The 16,767-nt window shown below is 33.0% G+C and overlaps 1 protein-coding gene across 4 annotated transcripts in view; it reads right to left on the minus strand.

Moving 5' to 3' along the window:
* The window catches only part of LOC138122949 (pleckstrin homology-like domain family B member 1), a 66,717-nt gene that overhangs the window by 16,461 nt on the left and 33,489 nt on the right, over positions 1 to 16,767 (minus strand). For all 4 annotated transcript variants that reach the window (XM_069037400.1, XM_069037409.1, XM_069037393.1 and 1 more), the window contains 5 exons: positions 16,629 to 16,759; positions 16,236 to 16,580; positions 14,832 to 16,186; positions 14,633 to 14,774; positions 8,732 to 8,789 (listed from right to left, as the gene is read on the minus strand). In XM_069037400.1, the coding sequence (XP_068893501.1) occupies positions 8,732 to 8,789; positions 14,633 to 14,774; positions 14,832 to 16,186; positions 16,236 to 16,580; positions 16,629 to 16,759 (2,031 nt within the window). The remainder of the gene's footprint in view (positions 1 to 8,731; positions 8,790 to 14,632; positions 14,775 to 14,831; positions 16,187 to 16,235; positions 16,581 to 16,628; positions 16,760 to 16,767) is intronic.

Raw genomic sequence — 16,767 nt, forward strand, 5'->3', positions numbered from 1 at the left:
AAAAAATGCCTCAAATTGTCCGAATGATGAGTTGGATCGTCTTCACAATTTTCTCCATAGTATGCAAATATTTGTACTTTTTTTGTTACCGGGGGCACACAATATTGTTTGGTTTCTTTTTGTCTTGAAACTAAAAGCATAACTTTATTAAGAAGTCAGTTTCACCACTTATGTTTTTACCCTTCTAAATTACGTAAGTTGCCAAAAAGTTAAGATTTTTTATTTTTTCCCTTTCTTTATTGTTTTCTTATTAACTTCTCAATACTGAAAACGTTGGATATTATAATTACTTAAATTTAATAAATGCCACTAATTCCTATTTATTTACCTTTTTATTCATAGAAAGTTTAATATCTTTAATACATTTTTAATTTTTTTCAGAAAAGTGTCACATTTGACAAATATTTTTTGACTGTTTTAAATACAACGGTAATACTCGAAATTTTACGAATAAATACGACGGAGGGGTTTGGCCAAATGCGTGCGGAGCAGCACTGTCGAAGCTATTCCAACATTATTATAGGGATTGAAGTGTCTTACTAGAGTTTAATTGTCTGTGTTTCTTTGTTCGACACTGTCAGAATTCTAGAATTTTCTCCTGTGTGAACGGATTTTGATAAATGTCACAATTTGTCAAAACGAAACGTCAAGCTAATTTTAAGGATTTTAAGCGATTTGGAGCCTTTAAGGGGCTCGTCGAACAAAAAAACGTTGTATTCAACTCGTTCGTGTGTCAATTGGGATTTTTTTGCACTCGTTTCACTCTAGTTTTAAACTGGCCCACTCATCCCAAAAAAAGCCCAAGTTACACACGAACTCGTTAAATAAAGTACTATAACAAACATTCTAGTGATATTGTTTTTTTTTTCTTATTTCTTAATTTAATACGTCAGATAATTACCATGTTTTACGTATTAGTTTGCTGTTTTTTGGTTTATAGTAAAATTAACAAAACTTTTGTCCCAAAAGTACCGCATATTTACGCCATTTAAGGATGTGGTAGTGTTGGAGAAATATTTTTTAAAATCCTGACCCTCTATTTAGGAAAAAAGACAAGTAACCTGAGAATTACAGTTGGCTTCAAAAAAAAAACCGGGAAATGAAATTTGGCCTAAAGTGAATTGGAAATTTAATTTGTCAATTTATGTCAATTTGTGTCTGTTTGACAGTAGTATTTCTGACATATAAGTGCAGTTTTTTAACCTAAATTCTAAAAGGTCGTTTCAAACTATAAAAATTTAATAAAATCTGACAGAACTTTTTCTGACAGTTCCCGTTTTTTTAAGCCAACCATACCTCTATCTAGAAATACGTAAAGTCCATTCAAAAATCAAAAAACCACCAACGTCGCATTTTCCTCGATAATTACTATCGGTAACGCTGTCTGGTGTAAAATTTTGTGAGAATTGTAACTTTGAGGTTAAGTGTTTATTAAGTGTCTTGTGTTTCTGGGCATGTTTAAGTAAAAATAATAAGAAGTAATAAATGAAACATGCTGAGCAATAATTAAACAATTTGAACGAAATTCAAAGCAATTGAATTTTATTTTTAATCAAATAAATGTCATAATTTACAGTTACCAACATAGTATGAAAAAATAACTACCCAGGGTTTTTTAAATTTTACCAACCTAAAGCAACAGGTGGTGGTTTTTTGATTTTTGAATGGAGTTTAATATCATTATACAGGGTGACTGACGAAAAACCTTTGATGCTGTATCTTGCTTATTTTTTATCCGATTTGAATAAATGACACATCAAATGAAATAATTTTGAATTCACTTCAATACCAACTAAATAAAAAAAAATATATTGCGTCCAGTTTTTGACAGATGAACATCAGCTTCTTTTTTTCAAATAGCACTGTAATTTTTTTTATTGAGTATTGTAGAGATTTGTCTTCTGAATATAAAAATGCAAAAAACTATACCCATTCATAAAACAAAAGTCAAGAAATTAAAGAGTAACGGCCGGTTTCATAATCCGACCCTAAAGTCTCCTTTAATAAAATGCGCCTTTAAGGTAAATGCGACTTTAAATCTAAAATAAAGGAGACTGCATTTCACAAACACGGACTATCGAAACATTAGTTAAAATTTGCATTACTTCGAAAACGAATCATTCACCGTGTGTACGTAGTCATTTTCCTAGGGAATTCTAGGGAATTTTACAGTAAACGTTTGAAAGTTTTGGTAACTCGCAACTGTTTCCCTCGGACTTTGAATTGTATTTCGAGTAGGTATTTTAATTTTTGTTTACATTCTGCATTTTACATTTTGCTAGTGGAGCAGCGCCAAATTAAAACATTCGATTAATAAAAGATTGCGACCAAAAATGCCAAATCCAACCTTTCAAGTGAAGGAGGAATTTTATAAATCTAAAACAAAACTTGTATAAAATAAGATCCTACACTTAAAGAGAAGAGAGGAAAGAGAAGAACATGAAAGGAAAAAACTGTTACCTATTAGACTTAGATTGAATTAGCAAGAAAACAATTGAGCAATAAAAACTAATGAATTCATGGAATATCTTTATTTTCTGAATACCTATAAGTTTCCGAAATGTTGATTTAATTATTCGGTAAGTACCTACTAATTCACAAAAAAAGCAGCAATTTGTGGCAATGCACTAGCCTAGCGAAATGTCACTTGTCATGTAATTGAGGTTATGTTCCCCATTTAAATCCACCTTTAACGAGATAAAAGGCCGACAACGAGCTTTTAAAGTTAAAGGGGGTTTTAAGGATTTAAAGACGCCTTTAATGAATATGAAACACAATTTTTAGTTAAAGGTGGTTTTAAATTTAAAACCGCTTTTAAAATACATTATGAAACCGGCCGTAAATGTACAAAATTTAAAAATCAAGTGACCAAAATTAACAAGAGAAAAGTTTGTTCTAAATGCTCCAAATGACTAAGTAAGCTCTGAGTATTCATTTGTCGAAACAGTTTGATAATAATAATATTATAATGTTGCTGTGGAAGAAAATTTCCAAAGACGATTTAGCGTTAACCTGTGGTGTGGCATTTTTGGAGATTTGAATCTATTGGATTTCTTTATATTCATTCGAAACTTTCGAGACAATGTTTATTTGACCCCACCAGGTATCCAAAAAGAGTTAAGAAAAAAGATAGTGCGAGTATGTCAGGAAAAACCCCGAAATTTTTTACTGAATGCAAAGGTGGGCATTTCTAGAAGGTATCGATAGTGTCTGCAACAGCATTGAGGAAATTTTGAGCAACTAGAATAGATTTTGTATTGTTTACAAATTTGATTACTTGATTTTTGATTTTCAATTGTTTTCATTTAAAATACATTTTGTGTTTTTTCTTTTAATGTAAGAATATTCAGAAGAAGATTATTTATAAGAACGAATAAAAAAATATATAGTGTAATTTGAAAAAAAAAAGTTGGCTATCGTTTGTCAAAAAATAGATGTCGAAAAAATATCGAATAGGATAATAATGAAGTGTTTTTCGAACTATTTCATTTGATGTGTCATTTATTCAATTCGGATAAAGAATAAGTAAGGTATAGTTTTCCCATTTATAATTTAGTTTTATGGCAGTGCAATTGCAATTATTAGGGGCTGGGGTTGTGGTTTTGGCAATAGTAACAACAACAATAGTAACCTGGTCAGACAACAGACCTTCTTTTACAGTCCTAGGATTTATGGCGGTAGTTGCCTATTGTCGGGGTATTTAACTCCCTGACAACAGGGCTGGTAGTAAAACCAAATTATAAATGGGAAAACTATACAGCGTCAAAGGTTTTTCGTCAGTCACCCTGTATTACTGAATACCTAGGCAACACTTCAGGTAACACACAACAATCAAATACTTCAACAATAACAGCGTTTTATTAGGTATAGTTTTCTCTAAGGTTATATTGGGGCCGTAAAATTATCCCATTGTGTAAAAGTTGATTTGTCTACAATAGGAAACAGTTTGTGGTTGTATAGTCCTTATAGTCCTCCAAAATAGCTAAGAGCTCATAAAATTTTAGGGGTTTAACGAGCCATTATAAAAATGTTAACTTATGTCAAATGATTTATTACGGGATTGACAAACCGCCCAAGTGAATAGCAGCAGGTAAAAGACCTTTTGAATTAGAAAGTTTTAAATCAACCTATCTATTACCATTTAATAAATAACAAGTTTCAGTTTTGCAAAATGTATAATTTTAATTAAATTCATATACTCATAAATCGTTCAATTCATCATCACTGTCGTCTTCTTCATTAAGGTGTATAATAATTTCGGGATAAGGCTGACTTGACTGAAAACTGTTTTCTACGTCAATTGTGTGTCTTACGCAATTGCGCCATAATACACAATCAATTTTTGCAGTTCAGTGTCTTATTAATTCTATAACGCTGGACCCTAATCCCGGAGTGAAATTTGATCTTCTTACGCCATGCTTTAATTGGCTCCATATCAATTCTATGGGGTTTAGTACGCAATAATATAAACATCTAGAACTATCAACAATATCGCCGAAAACGCACAAGATCGAAAGCTGTTATCACAGGGAATTCTAGATACAAAGTAAAGACACAAGACCGCAAGACAATTTATTTAAAACTTTCTAATGCAAAGGGTCTTGTTACCTGCGGCTCTTTACGCCTCTTGCACACGGAGGGTTGTTTCACCGGCCGGTCGTTTTGCCGGTTGTTTGGGCGGTTTGTCAATCCCGTAATAAATCATTTGATATAAGTTAACATTTTTATAATGGCTCGTTAAACCCCTAAAATTTTATGAGCTCTTAGCTATTTTGGAGGACTATAAACAGCAGGCAAACCCGGGTGGTTGTCTCGTTCAGAGTTTTTTGATTTATGCAGGGGCGCGTAGCTTCTGAAACCCACACAAAAGGGCCAGCTTTTATTCACAATCGGTTAGTAACGTGCAGCTTTTCTAACCTCTTAAAGGTTAGAAAGTGACCCATTACTCGTGTACACATCAACCGGTCAGTAATGGTGAAAAAGGAGTCAGTAATGAGTCGTAAGCGGTCAGTAATGAAACCCATAACTGACCTGTGGTGGCGCTACTGTCGCACCAATCACGAAAATCTCTGTACGTTTTTCTGGTATCGTAATTTGCTTTTCTAAGGTAAAGTTCTCGTCTAGAAATAGTCAATTTTGACTTAAATTGTAAATAATTTTACAACAGGACAGCAAACCGTCTTATAACTACCATAATACCCTCTAACTTTATTGCCCCTTTGTTGTGCAGTGCCGACTCAAGGAAGAGCAAACATCAGGTAAAGTATAATTGTCCGTTTACTCTAAGGTTATATTGGGGCCGTAAAAGTAGTTACCTCCTAATAAGCTGCCCCTTTGTGTGGGTTTCAGAAGCCACGCGCCCCTGCAATAAATCAAATTTTAAAAGCTGTTGGGTGGATGAGCAAGGTCCGGTTTAAGGGAGAATGTTTAGTTTTATTATTTTCTGAACCGAAGTATATGGTACATTGGTTAATTTACTGGTCTCCTCAATAGGATTAGAACACCCCCTTGTGACTAGACCTTCATAGCTTATTTTTCAACATAATCTCTAAAAACGAAAATTTATAAATTGGAATTCATATTTTGACAAATTTGCCTCAGTCCCACCCTGAACGAAACAACCAGCCGGGTTTACCTGCTGTTTACAATCACAAAATGTTTTCTATTGTAGACAAATCAACTTTTACACAATGGGATAATTCTACGGCCCCAATATAACCTTAGAGTAAACGGACAATTATAACAGCCCCTATTTATTTATGGAATTATTTATGGTAGTTATAAGACGATTTTTTCTCCTATTGTAAAATGATTTACAATTTAAGTCAAAATTGACTATTTTTCGACGAGGACTTTAAGAGATCGAGTGTTAATTTGTGCGCAAATTCCCGCAATTCTGTGGAGGGCACACTCTATTTCACTATAGCACATTTTGTTTGTTAAAAAATGTGAGCAAATGTCAATTTGGTTTGACTTTTGTGAACTAAAATTTAATACAATCTCAATCGTGCGCGCCTACTAAGTTTTAATATTTTGCCGAAATAAACCATAATATTAAGGAGGTTGGTTTTTATTTATTTATTATAATGTTGCTTGTTTTATTAAATGACTGATTGTGAATAAAATAGTATACAAACCTGGGAGAAAATCCATTCCTGTGTCTCGAGAACTAGTTCACCTCAAGGGCAAGCCTCTCGGTAAACTATTGTTCTCTCGACAGGAATGGAACATTTTCCTCCTCGGTATGTAATATACTATTAATGCTAATTATGTTATACAATGACGGACATGGAATCCTGGGCAGTCTGTTATTGTCATTTCAAAAAGTGTCAATGTAAATGCACCTTTACCGTCATTATGATTGATGTTTTCAAAAAAACTGTCAACTTGGTTATGAGTAGCTAAGGTATGGTTTAGAAATTTTGACAACTGAATCACACATCTGCCCAGTTTTCCGTGTCCCCAATAGTACTATTACGGCCTCAATATAACCTTAGAGAAAACGGACAACTATACTGTGACGATGTTATCGGTCGGTAAAATCACCCGCTAACACGTCCCCCCCAAAACGTGGAGAGCGCCGACGCAAAACCGCAACGGAATAAATTCGTTCCGCGGCGCATCGAGAGCAAGATAAATTTGTTTTTGCAGCAAGTTGAAGAGTTATGGAAGCCGTTGCAATTGTAACATCGCTTAACCTCTATTGCATCAAACACAGAACAGAAATCGTAACCCACAAAAAGACAAGATCTGTCAATTACTACAATTGCTTGAAAATTTTGTTGTTATTCTTTGTGGGCCAGATCTTTAATACCTTACAATGAGAATCTATGTCAAACAATTCGGTATTTAGTTTAGCCGAGAAATCAATGAGTTCGGTTAATTCACCCTCTTCAGTTGGACAAAATTAATTGTATAACTAACAAAAACAAGTCAAAAAATCAAGTAGGTAAATCAAACAGTCAAATGGTACTGTCAATTTCATTCTTGTGTTATTTGTTTTTCCGTTGACCACTTGTTAATTTCAATATTAATTAATTATTTTGACTAAAATATAGTGTATTAATGGCCCTCATTAATACACTATTTTTCATTAATCAACGATTTTTGCGATTTTGACGTTTTGATGTATAAACAACCTCGAACATGCATTGTTTGCACTTACCAACATTGCAACCGGTAGTGCAGCAGGGTTTTCTATATTTTATATTTAGCTCCATAACTGCATGATTACGAATTCACTTTTTCAAAAGCCGACCTTTTTGGTTATAATTCGCATGTCACATTTTTCAAAGGTAACTAGGTTTTCTTAGCAACCGTGATTTTTGCGTGAAATTGAATGTGAATGGAGTTGACGTCTTCTGACACTCTTTGTGGAAAAGTGAATAGAAAGCGTTGAAAATTTTTTAAATGGCCTACCCTGAGGACAAAAAAAAAGGATGAAGGTATTTTATAAGGTCTCATCTTTATCGAAAAAGATGAAATTGGTTTTGATTTGGCTATAAGTTGAAATTTTGTCACAAAAAAAAGTTTGCGGTCAACGAAATTTTTTTGTAATCAACTCGTTTGTTAATGGGCGGCGATTAATAATCTCAACTATTAAAGGCACTCACTCGCTACACTTGTTCGTGCTTTAAACAGTTTCGATTATTAATCGCCTTCATTATCAAACTAGTTTATTAAATAACTATTACAAAACGTTTTCGAAAATGATTCATTTAACAGAAACGCAACGTATAGAAATTTTAATTTTGATTGAGTCCCCACTCCCAACTAAAACAAGAGGAATTTCTTCAAAACCTTGCTTATTCTCAACAAGCTGGGGGATGGCAATTCGAACATTTAATTCCATAATTTTAAGTGATTAGTAACACAGTTTTTCACTTGTTTTTGTTAGTTAATAAAAACATTTTTTTCCAACTTTTTTTCTTTCTTTCACAAAAATTTCCTTATGTAAGATAACAACATTTTTATACTGTCGTTGAGACAATTAAAAGGGCTATCAGAATCAAGAAAAAAAATAGGGGGTTGTCACTTAAAAAATATCGATGACGTCATCACTCGAAAATAAAAAACTGGTTGGAATTTTGTTTGGTACTAAAACATGTATTTTTATAAACTAAACTTGACCCATCCAAAGATTTTTTTGAAAAAAATTTTGTTTGTTTGTTTGTTTTAATGAATTTATTCCATAGTTTTGCCGCTCACTGTATAATGTATTCCAGCTTTAAAAAAAACGATGCTTGGCCATGACAATCTGACAGATTTCATCCTGTATATCTGAAGAAAAGTTTGGTTAGGAATTTTGAAGTCACAATGTTGCCATACTTATGTTCTGCTTTTTTACGAATTGATTGAAACTGTATTAAAAGAAATTAATAGAGAACCAGAGTGTGTCCAAATTGTCGAAGTTGTACTGTATACAGTTTAGTATTTAATCAAATAAAAATTCATTGTTCTCACATTGAAGATGTCCATCAATCTGTTAATAATCGCATCGTTACTTAGATCGGGCCTATCTTGTTTAAAATGTGTGTAGCACTTCAACACACTGCGTTTTGTCTCAAAAGATACAACTTTTGGCATTATGCACTTGTAGTAAACCTTTTAAATTATTACTTTGTGTTGTTGTGGATTTTTTTTTGTGGGGTCACCAACTCCACCTGGATTGTCATGTCATTTTTTCCACGTGCGCAATGTTGGGTTAAATAAAAGCACGAAAAATGATTACCTGCTCATTCAGTATCGGTGATTTTGATGGCCTTTCACACTGTTCGTTGAGTTCCAAGCTGAAAGAAAACCTATAATTACTATCAATGTTTTTAAAAATCCAGAAAACAACGATTTAATTTTTCATGTTAAAAATAACAAATCAAAAATAAAGATGAGACCTTTAACTTAATTTTTGTTGAGAATTCCACAATATATTTCAAATACCTATGCCAAACGCGTAATACACGACAATAATTAAACACGAGGGTTGTACTAATAATTGTTCCTTTTCACCGTGAAAAATAAATAACGTTCCAATTCCATCTCACAATTTACAAGTTATTTCCGTTAGCTATTTAAAATAAATATCTACGTTTGTTTTTTAAATAAATAAAATACAAGTCTGTTTTCATAATATTAAAAGTATGTAGATAAAAAATAGTATTGCATGTGACGTATTACTAATATTGACAACCATCTTTTCGCACTATGCAACATACACACCCACACACTACTTACAAATAGGAAAACCTGCACTTACTTACTGGCAAATTTAGAAGTAGAAGCAATATAAAAACATAAACAAGTGATACATTTCAAAATGAGTGAAATTACCTTTTAACAGATAAAACAGATATTTTATCAAAATTATAGATAAGATAATGTTAATACATACAGGCTGATTCATGCAGCCCGTTCGTTAGAAACTTTTTGATTTCCCAAAATCGTATTAATATGAAAATTGGTAGCCGACTATAATAGACTGCTCCAAGTTCAAGTTCTTTGTTTTTTAAATGCCCCATTTTGATTTCAAATTTCGATTTTACGTTAAATTTTGAGTTTAGAACGTCCTTTTGTCAACACTTATCTGTCATCATTTATGACCTATGACATCTTTTTCGCAAAAAAACTCCTGAACCATTGGAAATAATTAATTGATTTTTTTAATTGAAATCCTAAAGTTTTTTTTTATGTTTCCTACGCCTACTACATTCTTCAAAATTGATAACAAAAAAATGTCGAAAAATTCATTTTTTTTAAACAGCAACAACCATTTCTGATATTAGATATGTAAAATTTCATTTTAAGACAATTTTTATTAACATTGAGTATTTCTATTTCCAGCCGTTTTGGCGTAATTTTTATTTTTTGAATAATTAGTACAGGGTGTTTTCGAAGTTACATTATTCTTAACGATTTTAGCCTAAATCTTGTTAGTAAAATGTTTGTATTAACGGAGACAATTTATTGTTTTCTAAAATTTTAAGTCCGGTCCTGTCTATTTCTCTGCTGTACTAAATTAATAACTGACGTAGTCCAGGATGGTGTCTTTCTGTAAATCGCTCTACGTACCTACTCTCTGGACGCCACAGCTGCATTCTGATAACGTAATAACGTTGCCCATACATTAGCAACATATTTGTGAGCTCAATATTTTCGTAATGATAAAGCCATCCGACTAATTAGATGACAACTCTGATAGTATTGAGCAGGACTATTGTATCTTCATTGCCGTACACATTTTACTAAGGTGATTTTGGCTAAAACTCTTTAGAACAACGCATTCTATGACAAGTTAAGAGGAACGCCTCAACTTATAAAACACCGTGTATAATTTGTTAATTAATTATTCCTACCGTTGGAGAAAAGTGTAGAACAGATTTAAAAAATAATAATAAGAAGAAATGAAAGTTTCTGTTAACTATAGTATCGGGTGTTTTTTTTTAATTTCACCTCGTAGTAGGTGTTGAAGAGTCGACTATGAACGCACCACTCGTGTAAAAACATTCTTGACATTCAAGTAAAGTGTAAATAAACCTTTAGGAATCGTAACCCCACTTTCGATTCTTGTCATTTTGACAATTAATTTAAACTGTTTGAAGCTCAGATATTCCAAAAATCCGACATGAATGAACAAAATTAGAGCAATCGTACATAGATAACCTGAGGTAAACGTTCTGTGTAGTAGAAATGACAAAATAATTTTGAGTTTTGAAATTTACCACCCAAAAATAACGTTCATAATCAAGACGGTAATCATGATGACAATAAAGTACGGATTACAAGTTTTTTTTTTTGAATTGACAGATAATGACGGCCAAAATTTTTTGGCCGGCATAGTACTATCGCGGCCAAAATACTTTGGTCGTCAATGTGACATAAATGACATTCAATTGTAAAGCAAACTTTAGGATGTTTAACCTTATTTTTTACTACTGTCAAAATTATTTTAATCTATCAGTATCATACGGGTGGGGTAAATCCCAGCTGTGGAGGCAGGGTTCAAAAGCAAAAGATCAACATGGTCGCGGTTTAGACAACCTTCAGAAGCAAGTAAGACGATTCTATATTTATCAAAAACTGAAAGTGCCATATTTTTGACAAGAATAATTTGAAATTGTCATGTATATTGACATTAATACTTGATTTACATTTGAAGTGTCAAAAATTGACGACCAAAGTATTTTGGCCGCGATAGTACTAGTTATTACGATCATAAAATTTTGGACATCAAACTTCTGTCACATTAAAAAAATTACTCTAAATCATGCTTTATTGAAACTGTCACATGAAAGATGAAATTGTTGTCAATTGGACACCGGTCTAAAATATAATTTTTTTAATATGCGAGTACATTTGGGTATTTGTTTTATATTTTTTATTAATTAAAACCTCGTTCTATTCCATTTGTCTGATTTTTACAACTTTTTGAATATTTTCTCGGTAAATCTGACATTCACATTTTCAAAATTGACACAATCAAAATTGAGGTTATTAATACATAAGGGTCGTTTTAGAATGTATGACAGCACGATGACATTAGTGTCCAAAATTTTTTGATCGCAATAGTACCATTATCAACCAATATTTCAGCAAGATAACGCTCGCCCACATACCGGGTGTAGAATGGATTTTGGTACATACGCATTTTACGTGTAAAAGTAAAAATCCTCGGATATTGGCTCCCCTAATTATTTTAGAACAAACCCTAAAGGGCCCTATACACCTAGCGTTTTGTTTGCAGGATTTGCTTGCGCATGCAAGTATGTGATACAAGTTTATCAGAAACACACACTTTCTGGCATGTTTGTCAAACTTGTTTTCGTAAATTCGTATGAGATACAAGTCTTGTCCACACACGAATGAAAATTTGTATGACAGCACACGGTTTGCTCAAACAAAATTTGGTAAAATCACAGTGAGTGACCAATTTTTGTCGGCCGTGATGGATGTTCATACAAGTATAAGTCTATCAAACGTGTTTGATATTTTTGCGGTGTGGCTTAACTTTGGGTGTGTGGTCGAGATTTTAATAAAAAATCTAGTTGTCTTTCCATACAAAATAATGTATACAAGAACATATATTAGCCACACACTTGACAGCATGCATGAATAGAATGTTAGTAGTACACATGTGTTTTATCAAATCCTGTAGTATGTAATCATCATATGTATTGGAAACATGAATGCGCATACAAGTACTGCAAACAAAACGCTAGGTGTATAGGGCCCTTTAAATACAAAAGTTGTCGGGTTTTAAAAATGGTTCCCAATTCTCACGACCTGCTAGATAGTCAGAGTGTCTATAGCGGCCTGGGCATAGACCGAAAAATCCTATTGCTCTCATGATTCTGACTTTTGGGGATGTTTTCGGGGGTTGCTGTTAGCAACTAACTGTCATGCTATCAAATGTGTGACAACGTCATGTGCATCGTGACAATTTAGACATGCAGTCTACACACATGTATCTGCATGATGCATGCAGTCATGCGTAGTTGTCCAGTGATAAATGATACTTTATTTTAATTGTAATTACAGTTTGGATACGCTAAATTGGCAGAAGCAAGATGTTGCGCACTGGTTCGGTTGTGCGGAAGGGACAAAATTTCGGCGTCGCGTTTTTTGAAAATATCTTGGTCAGTGGCGAGTACATATTCATAGAATAATTTGTCCAAAATTATATAATTACATTCAAAACTGTACAAAACTTAAAGTATACTTTCCACTCATTTCCACCAAGAATGGCACGGATTAATTAAGCAAATACAGGGTTATTCTAAATGATTGTAGTCGAAGTAGGCGTAAAAACTCAATGTAAAATTTATGGTTGCCGCTCCACATAAAAAAACATCAAAAGGATGTGAATAAGTGAGTACACACGGGAGTTAAATTGGGTGCAAAACAACTCAATATTTCTGGATTCAATTGTTAATTTAACAAAAATAAATAAAAATCTCATCACAGCACTTTTCACCTAAAAAATGACAGTGACAGCGACAAAACTGACAGTTCACATGAAAGCGGCAAAAATGTAATAACATGGGCATGGCCTACTTCGACTACAATCATTTAGAATAACCCTGTATAATTGTTTTGTTATGGACCCATCTTTATCTGATGACCCGCTTAGGAAATAATGTACCTACTACAAATCCAAGATTGAGATTATAATTTTAATATTATTCCAGAAATAGGTTTACAACTAGCGGAACTTGTTGTTGCTGTATTTACCGCAATATCAGTTCCAATATGATAAAAAAGCCAGTTCATAAACACTAACAGCAAAATACTAAAAACCAGAAACACCAAACAGAACTAGCATCAACTAATTTAATAAGATTTTTGTTGTTAAAGTTATTTTTAAACTGTGAGACTCTTGACATTGCACTTTGAGAACTTCACTGAATTCATTACATTTGTTTGTGAGGCGCCCTAAAGTGGCGCCGTGGAGATCACAGGCACTAAAGCTTCGCCCTGGCAGATGTATAGTGAAATATGTCAATCATCAAGACGGAGGTGCCAATTCTTATTTGTTTTTTAACATCTTCCGGACACAATAATGGAAAAAAGAATTAAAGCATTTGTCAAAATAGCAATAGCTGGGAACTGTAACCTGCTGTAACCGAGGTGACAACCAAAGATGACAATGTATGATATTTGACATGTCAAACTTGCAACTGGTCGCTCCGGATAGAATATAGAAAATGTTGCTTGCATGTCTCTAAAAGACAATCCGGAGTAACACCATTTTACGAAGATAACTTTTTCTTCTTTGTTAAGAGAGTTCATTCTTTGAGGAATCAGCAAACTCGTTACGTTTGTCAAAAAATGAACGTTATTGTTGTCGGGAGTCATGGCTATTACTATTTTATCGGTAGATTTTTTAATATTTAATTTTTCTCGTCTAACACAACCAGAAGGTGTTAGAAATTAATTAGAAAAGGATTTAGGTACAATTTTTTTACTCTACAACTTTTGTGTTTAAGGTTTTGTTGGAAAATAATTAGGGAACCCAATATCAGAGGATTTTCACTATTGCACGTAAAATGCTTATGTACCAAAATCCATTCTACACCCTGTATAGGCAGAAGAACACTACAGTTCTTAAATGAAGCTGGTGTCAACATTTCCCTTGGCCTGCCCGATCTCCCGATCTAAACCCGATCGAACATGTTTAGGATATGATCGGGAGAAGACTGACCACTTTGCACCGCCCCCCACAGACCCTAGCTCAACTTGAACATGAAATTCAAGTTACCTAGGACCAGGTGCCTCAAGAGGACATTGATCATATATTTCCTGAATGCCCAGGCGGTTAAATGAATGTATCCAAAACCGAGATCGCCAAACAAATGATTAATTTTTTGTTATTATTAGTTGATGTAAGAGGCTGAAATTTTAATTAGTTTTACGTTGACTCAAGACTAATAATATGTTGTATAAAAATCAATTTAAAATAACATAATTACATAACATTTTTGATTTACAATGCAAAAATTTCCGATAATAATGCAGAAACTCGAAAAGTGCCCCGAATGCTTGCAGCGTTTCCACGTTGAATAATTTAAAATTACTATTATTTCTTGGTGTTCCATTTTTAATGTCACTCAGTATTTTATAATAACTGTTAAAAACATACCTGTCTCTTCTCTCTCCGGATTCTGAAGAACCTGGAGAATTAGAATCTTGTCTACTTTGAGCCCATTTAGTACGAACTTCATGTTGAACTCTTTGTTTTAATGCTAGCACCCTTTGTCTTTCCTGTTCTATAACCTGTGAACCTAAATAAAGACTCTATTAAAGATATGTTTAATTTGTAAGTAAACATATATAAATACCTTGTTGACATAAATGAATATGTCTCTTACGTTCAATATCTTTAAGAGATTCAATTGTTTTTCTGCCAAGAGATCCTTCTTCCTCTCTAATATTGATTGGAGCACCTGAAGTAACTTTGCTAATACGGTCAATATCATCCTGACTAGGACATTTGGTAGCGATTCCACATTCAAGTACAGTTTTTTCTTGAAGAAGTTTTTCATTAAAAGATTGAGACATATTGTATATATGATCAATAGGACTTCTTGTGTTGCTGATAATAACAGAACAACTCAGATCATGAATTACGTTAAGTGATAAATTCGATAACTGTGTTTCCAGATCCTTAGATTTGTCACTGTCGCTGTCGGTTGATTCTTCTGCATCAGATTCTTGATTTGAAAATATTGACAATTTATTATCAATAGTTTTCAATGAATTCGTTAATTTTTCTAACTGTATGAGACATTCCATGCGTTTTTTTTTAATTGCCTTAACTTCAGAGTTGTTATTCCTCGAAATGTTGTATTTTTGTTGTTCGAGTTCTTGTGCTTGTTCTGTCACTAGTTCAATTTTTTTGGATAAATCAAGGATTTCCCTTTGTACCTCTTCACGACTTGCTAACCAATCGGCTTCTTCTTCTAAGTGATGAAATTCTAAATCTTCAAATGTTTTTCTTTCGTTATCTAGCACTTCTTGGGCTTTCAAGTATTCTTCAAAAACTTCTTCGTATTTTGGATCAGTTTTTACAGTGTTTGTCAGTTTTTCTTCAATTTTAATCATATTTTCTTGAGCAGTTTCCAGTTTTTCCCTACATTTTAGTTGGTCTTCATCTTGTTTTGACTGACGATGCAACATGTTTTCTTCAAGTTTTTTAGCAATATTTATTAGTTTCTCCTTTCGACATTGTAGCTTTTCAACTTCTAAAAGTTTGGATTTATGTTCACCAGATATAAGAGCATGTTCTAACTCTATGTCTCGGTGTAACTCTTCTTCATGTATTTCGGTTTCAGATACTTGCCTTTTGATTGACGAAATGCGAGTCAGTATTTCTTTTTTTTCTTTTTTTATTTTATCTATTTTAGATTTCTCACTTAGGTCCAGAGAATTATTTTCTGCATTACTAATTTGTGGATTTATATTATTAGTACAACTAGAATTTGACATATTTTCTGAACTGACAGACGATGGCACAAATAACGACGTTTCTTCTTCCAGAGGAAAAATGAATTTTAGCTGATTTTCTTTTGATTTAGATACTTTGTTTTCTTCCAAAGTTTTTTCATCGTTTAGAGTTAAATTTTGAAGTAGATATTGTTCAGCGTCTAGTATTGCAAATTTGTTGTCTATAATTTCTGCTGTATCCTTTGGTTTACTAAAACAGTATTTTTAATATGTCGCTGCAATTAAATTAAAGCGCTTACCCTTCTCGATTAGAAGATGCGATAGTTTTAATTCTTGTTCTCGGTGAATGAGTTGAAATATTGGTATTACTTGGTTGAAGATGAATATTTTCATATGGACTGCCACATTTTGGTGTTCTGTGATCAGGATCTGGATGTTTTAGTTCGATGTTTTCATAATTGACATTAATTCGCTCTAACGATGTATTTCGATTGATGTTAATGTTTTCATAAAGTTGATTATTCTTTTTATTTTCAATGTGAGTTAGTTCCATTTCTCTTGGTGACGGAGGAGGTGTCGTGTATATTGGAGATAAAGGTCCATATTGACGTTTATCGCGTGGTAATGAACCATTAGTCTTTATTCTAGAAAAAAAAAATTAACATTTGGGAAATAAAATATAATAAAAAGACCTGTTTGGAGTTACTTTGTTTTTCTCACACTGTGCTTGTTTTTCATATTCGGCACACATATTCAATATTTCTTCAAGCCTTGCTTGTTCAGCCTTTTCAATTTCTTGTTCCTTAACTCTTTCTTGTTGTGCCTGTCGAA

This window comes from Tenebrio molitor, chromosome 1 (genome assembly GCF_963966145.1).
Source record: "Tenebrio molitor chromosome 1, icTenMoli1.1, whole genome shotgun sequence".
In the NCBI taxonomy this organism is placed as follows: domain Eukaryota; kingdom Metazoa; phylum Arthropoda; class Insecta; order Coleoptera; family Tenebrionidae; genus Tenebrio; species Tenebrio molitor.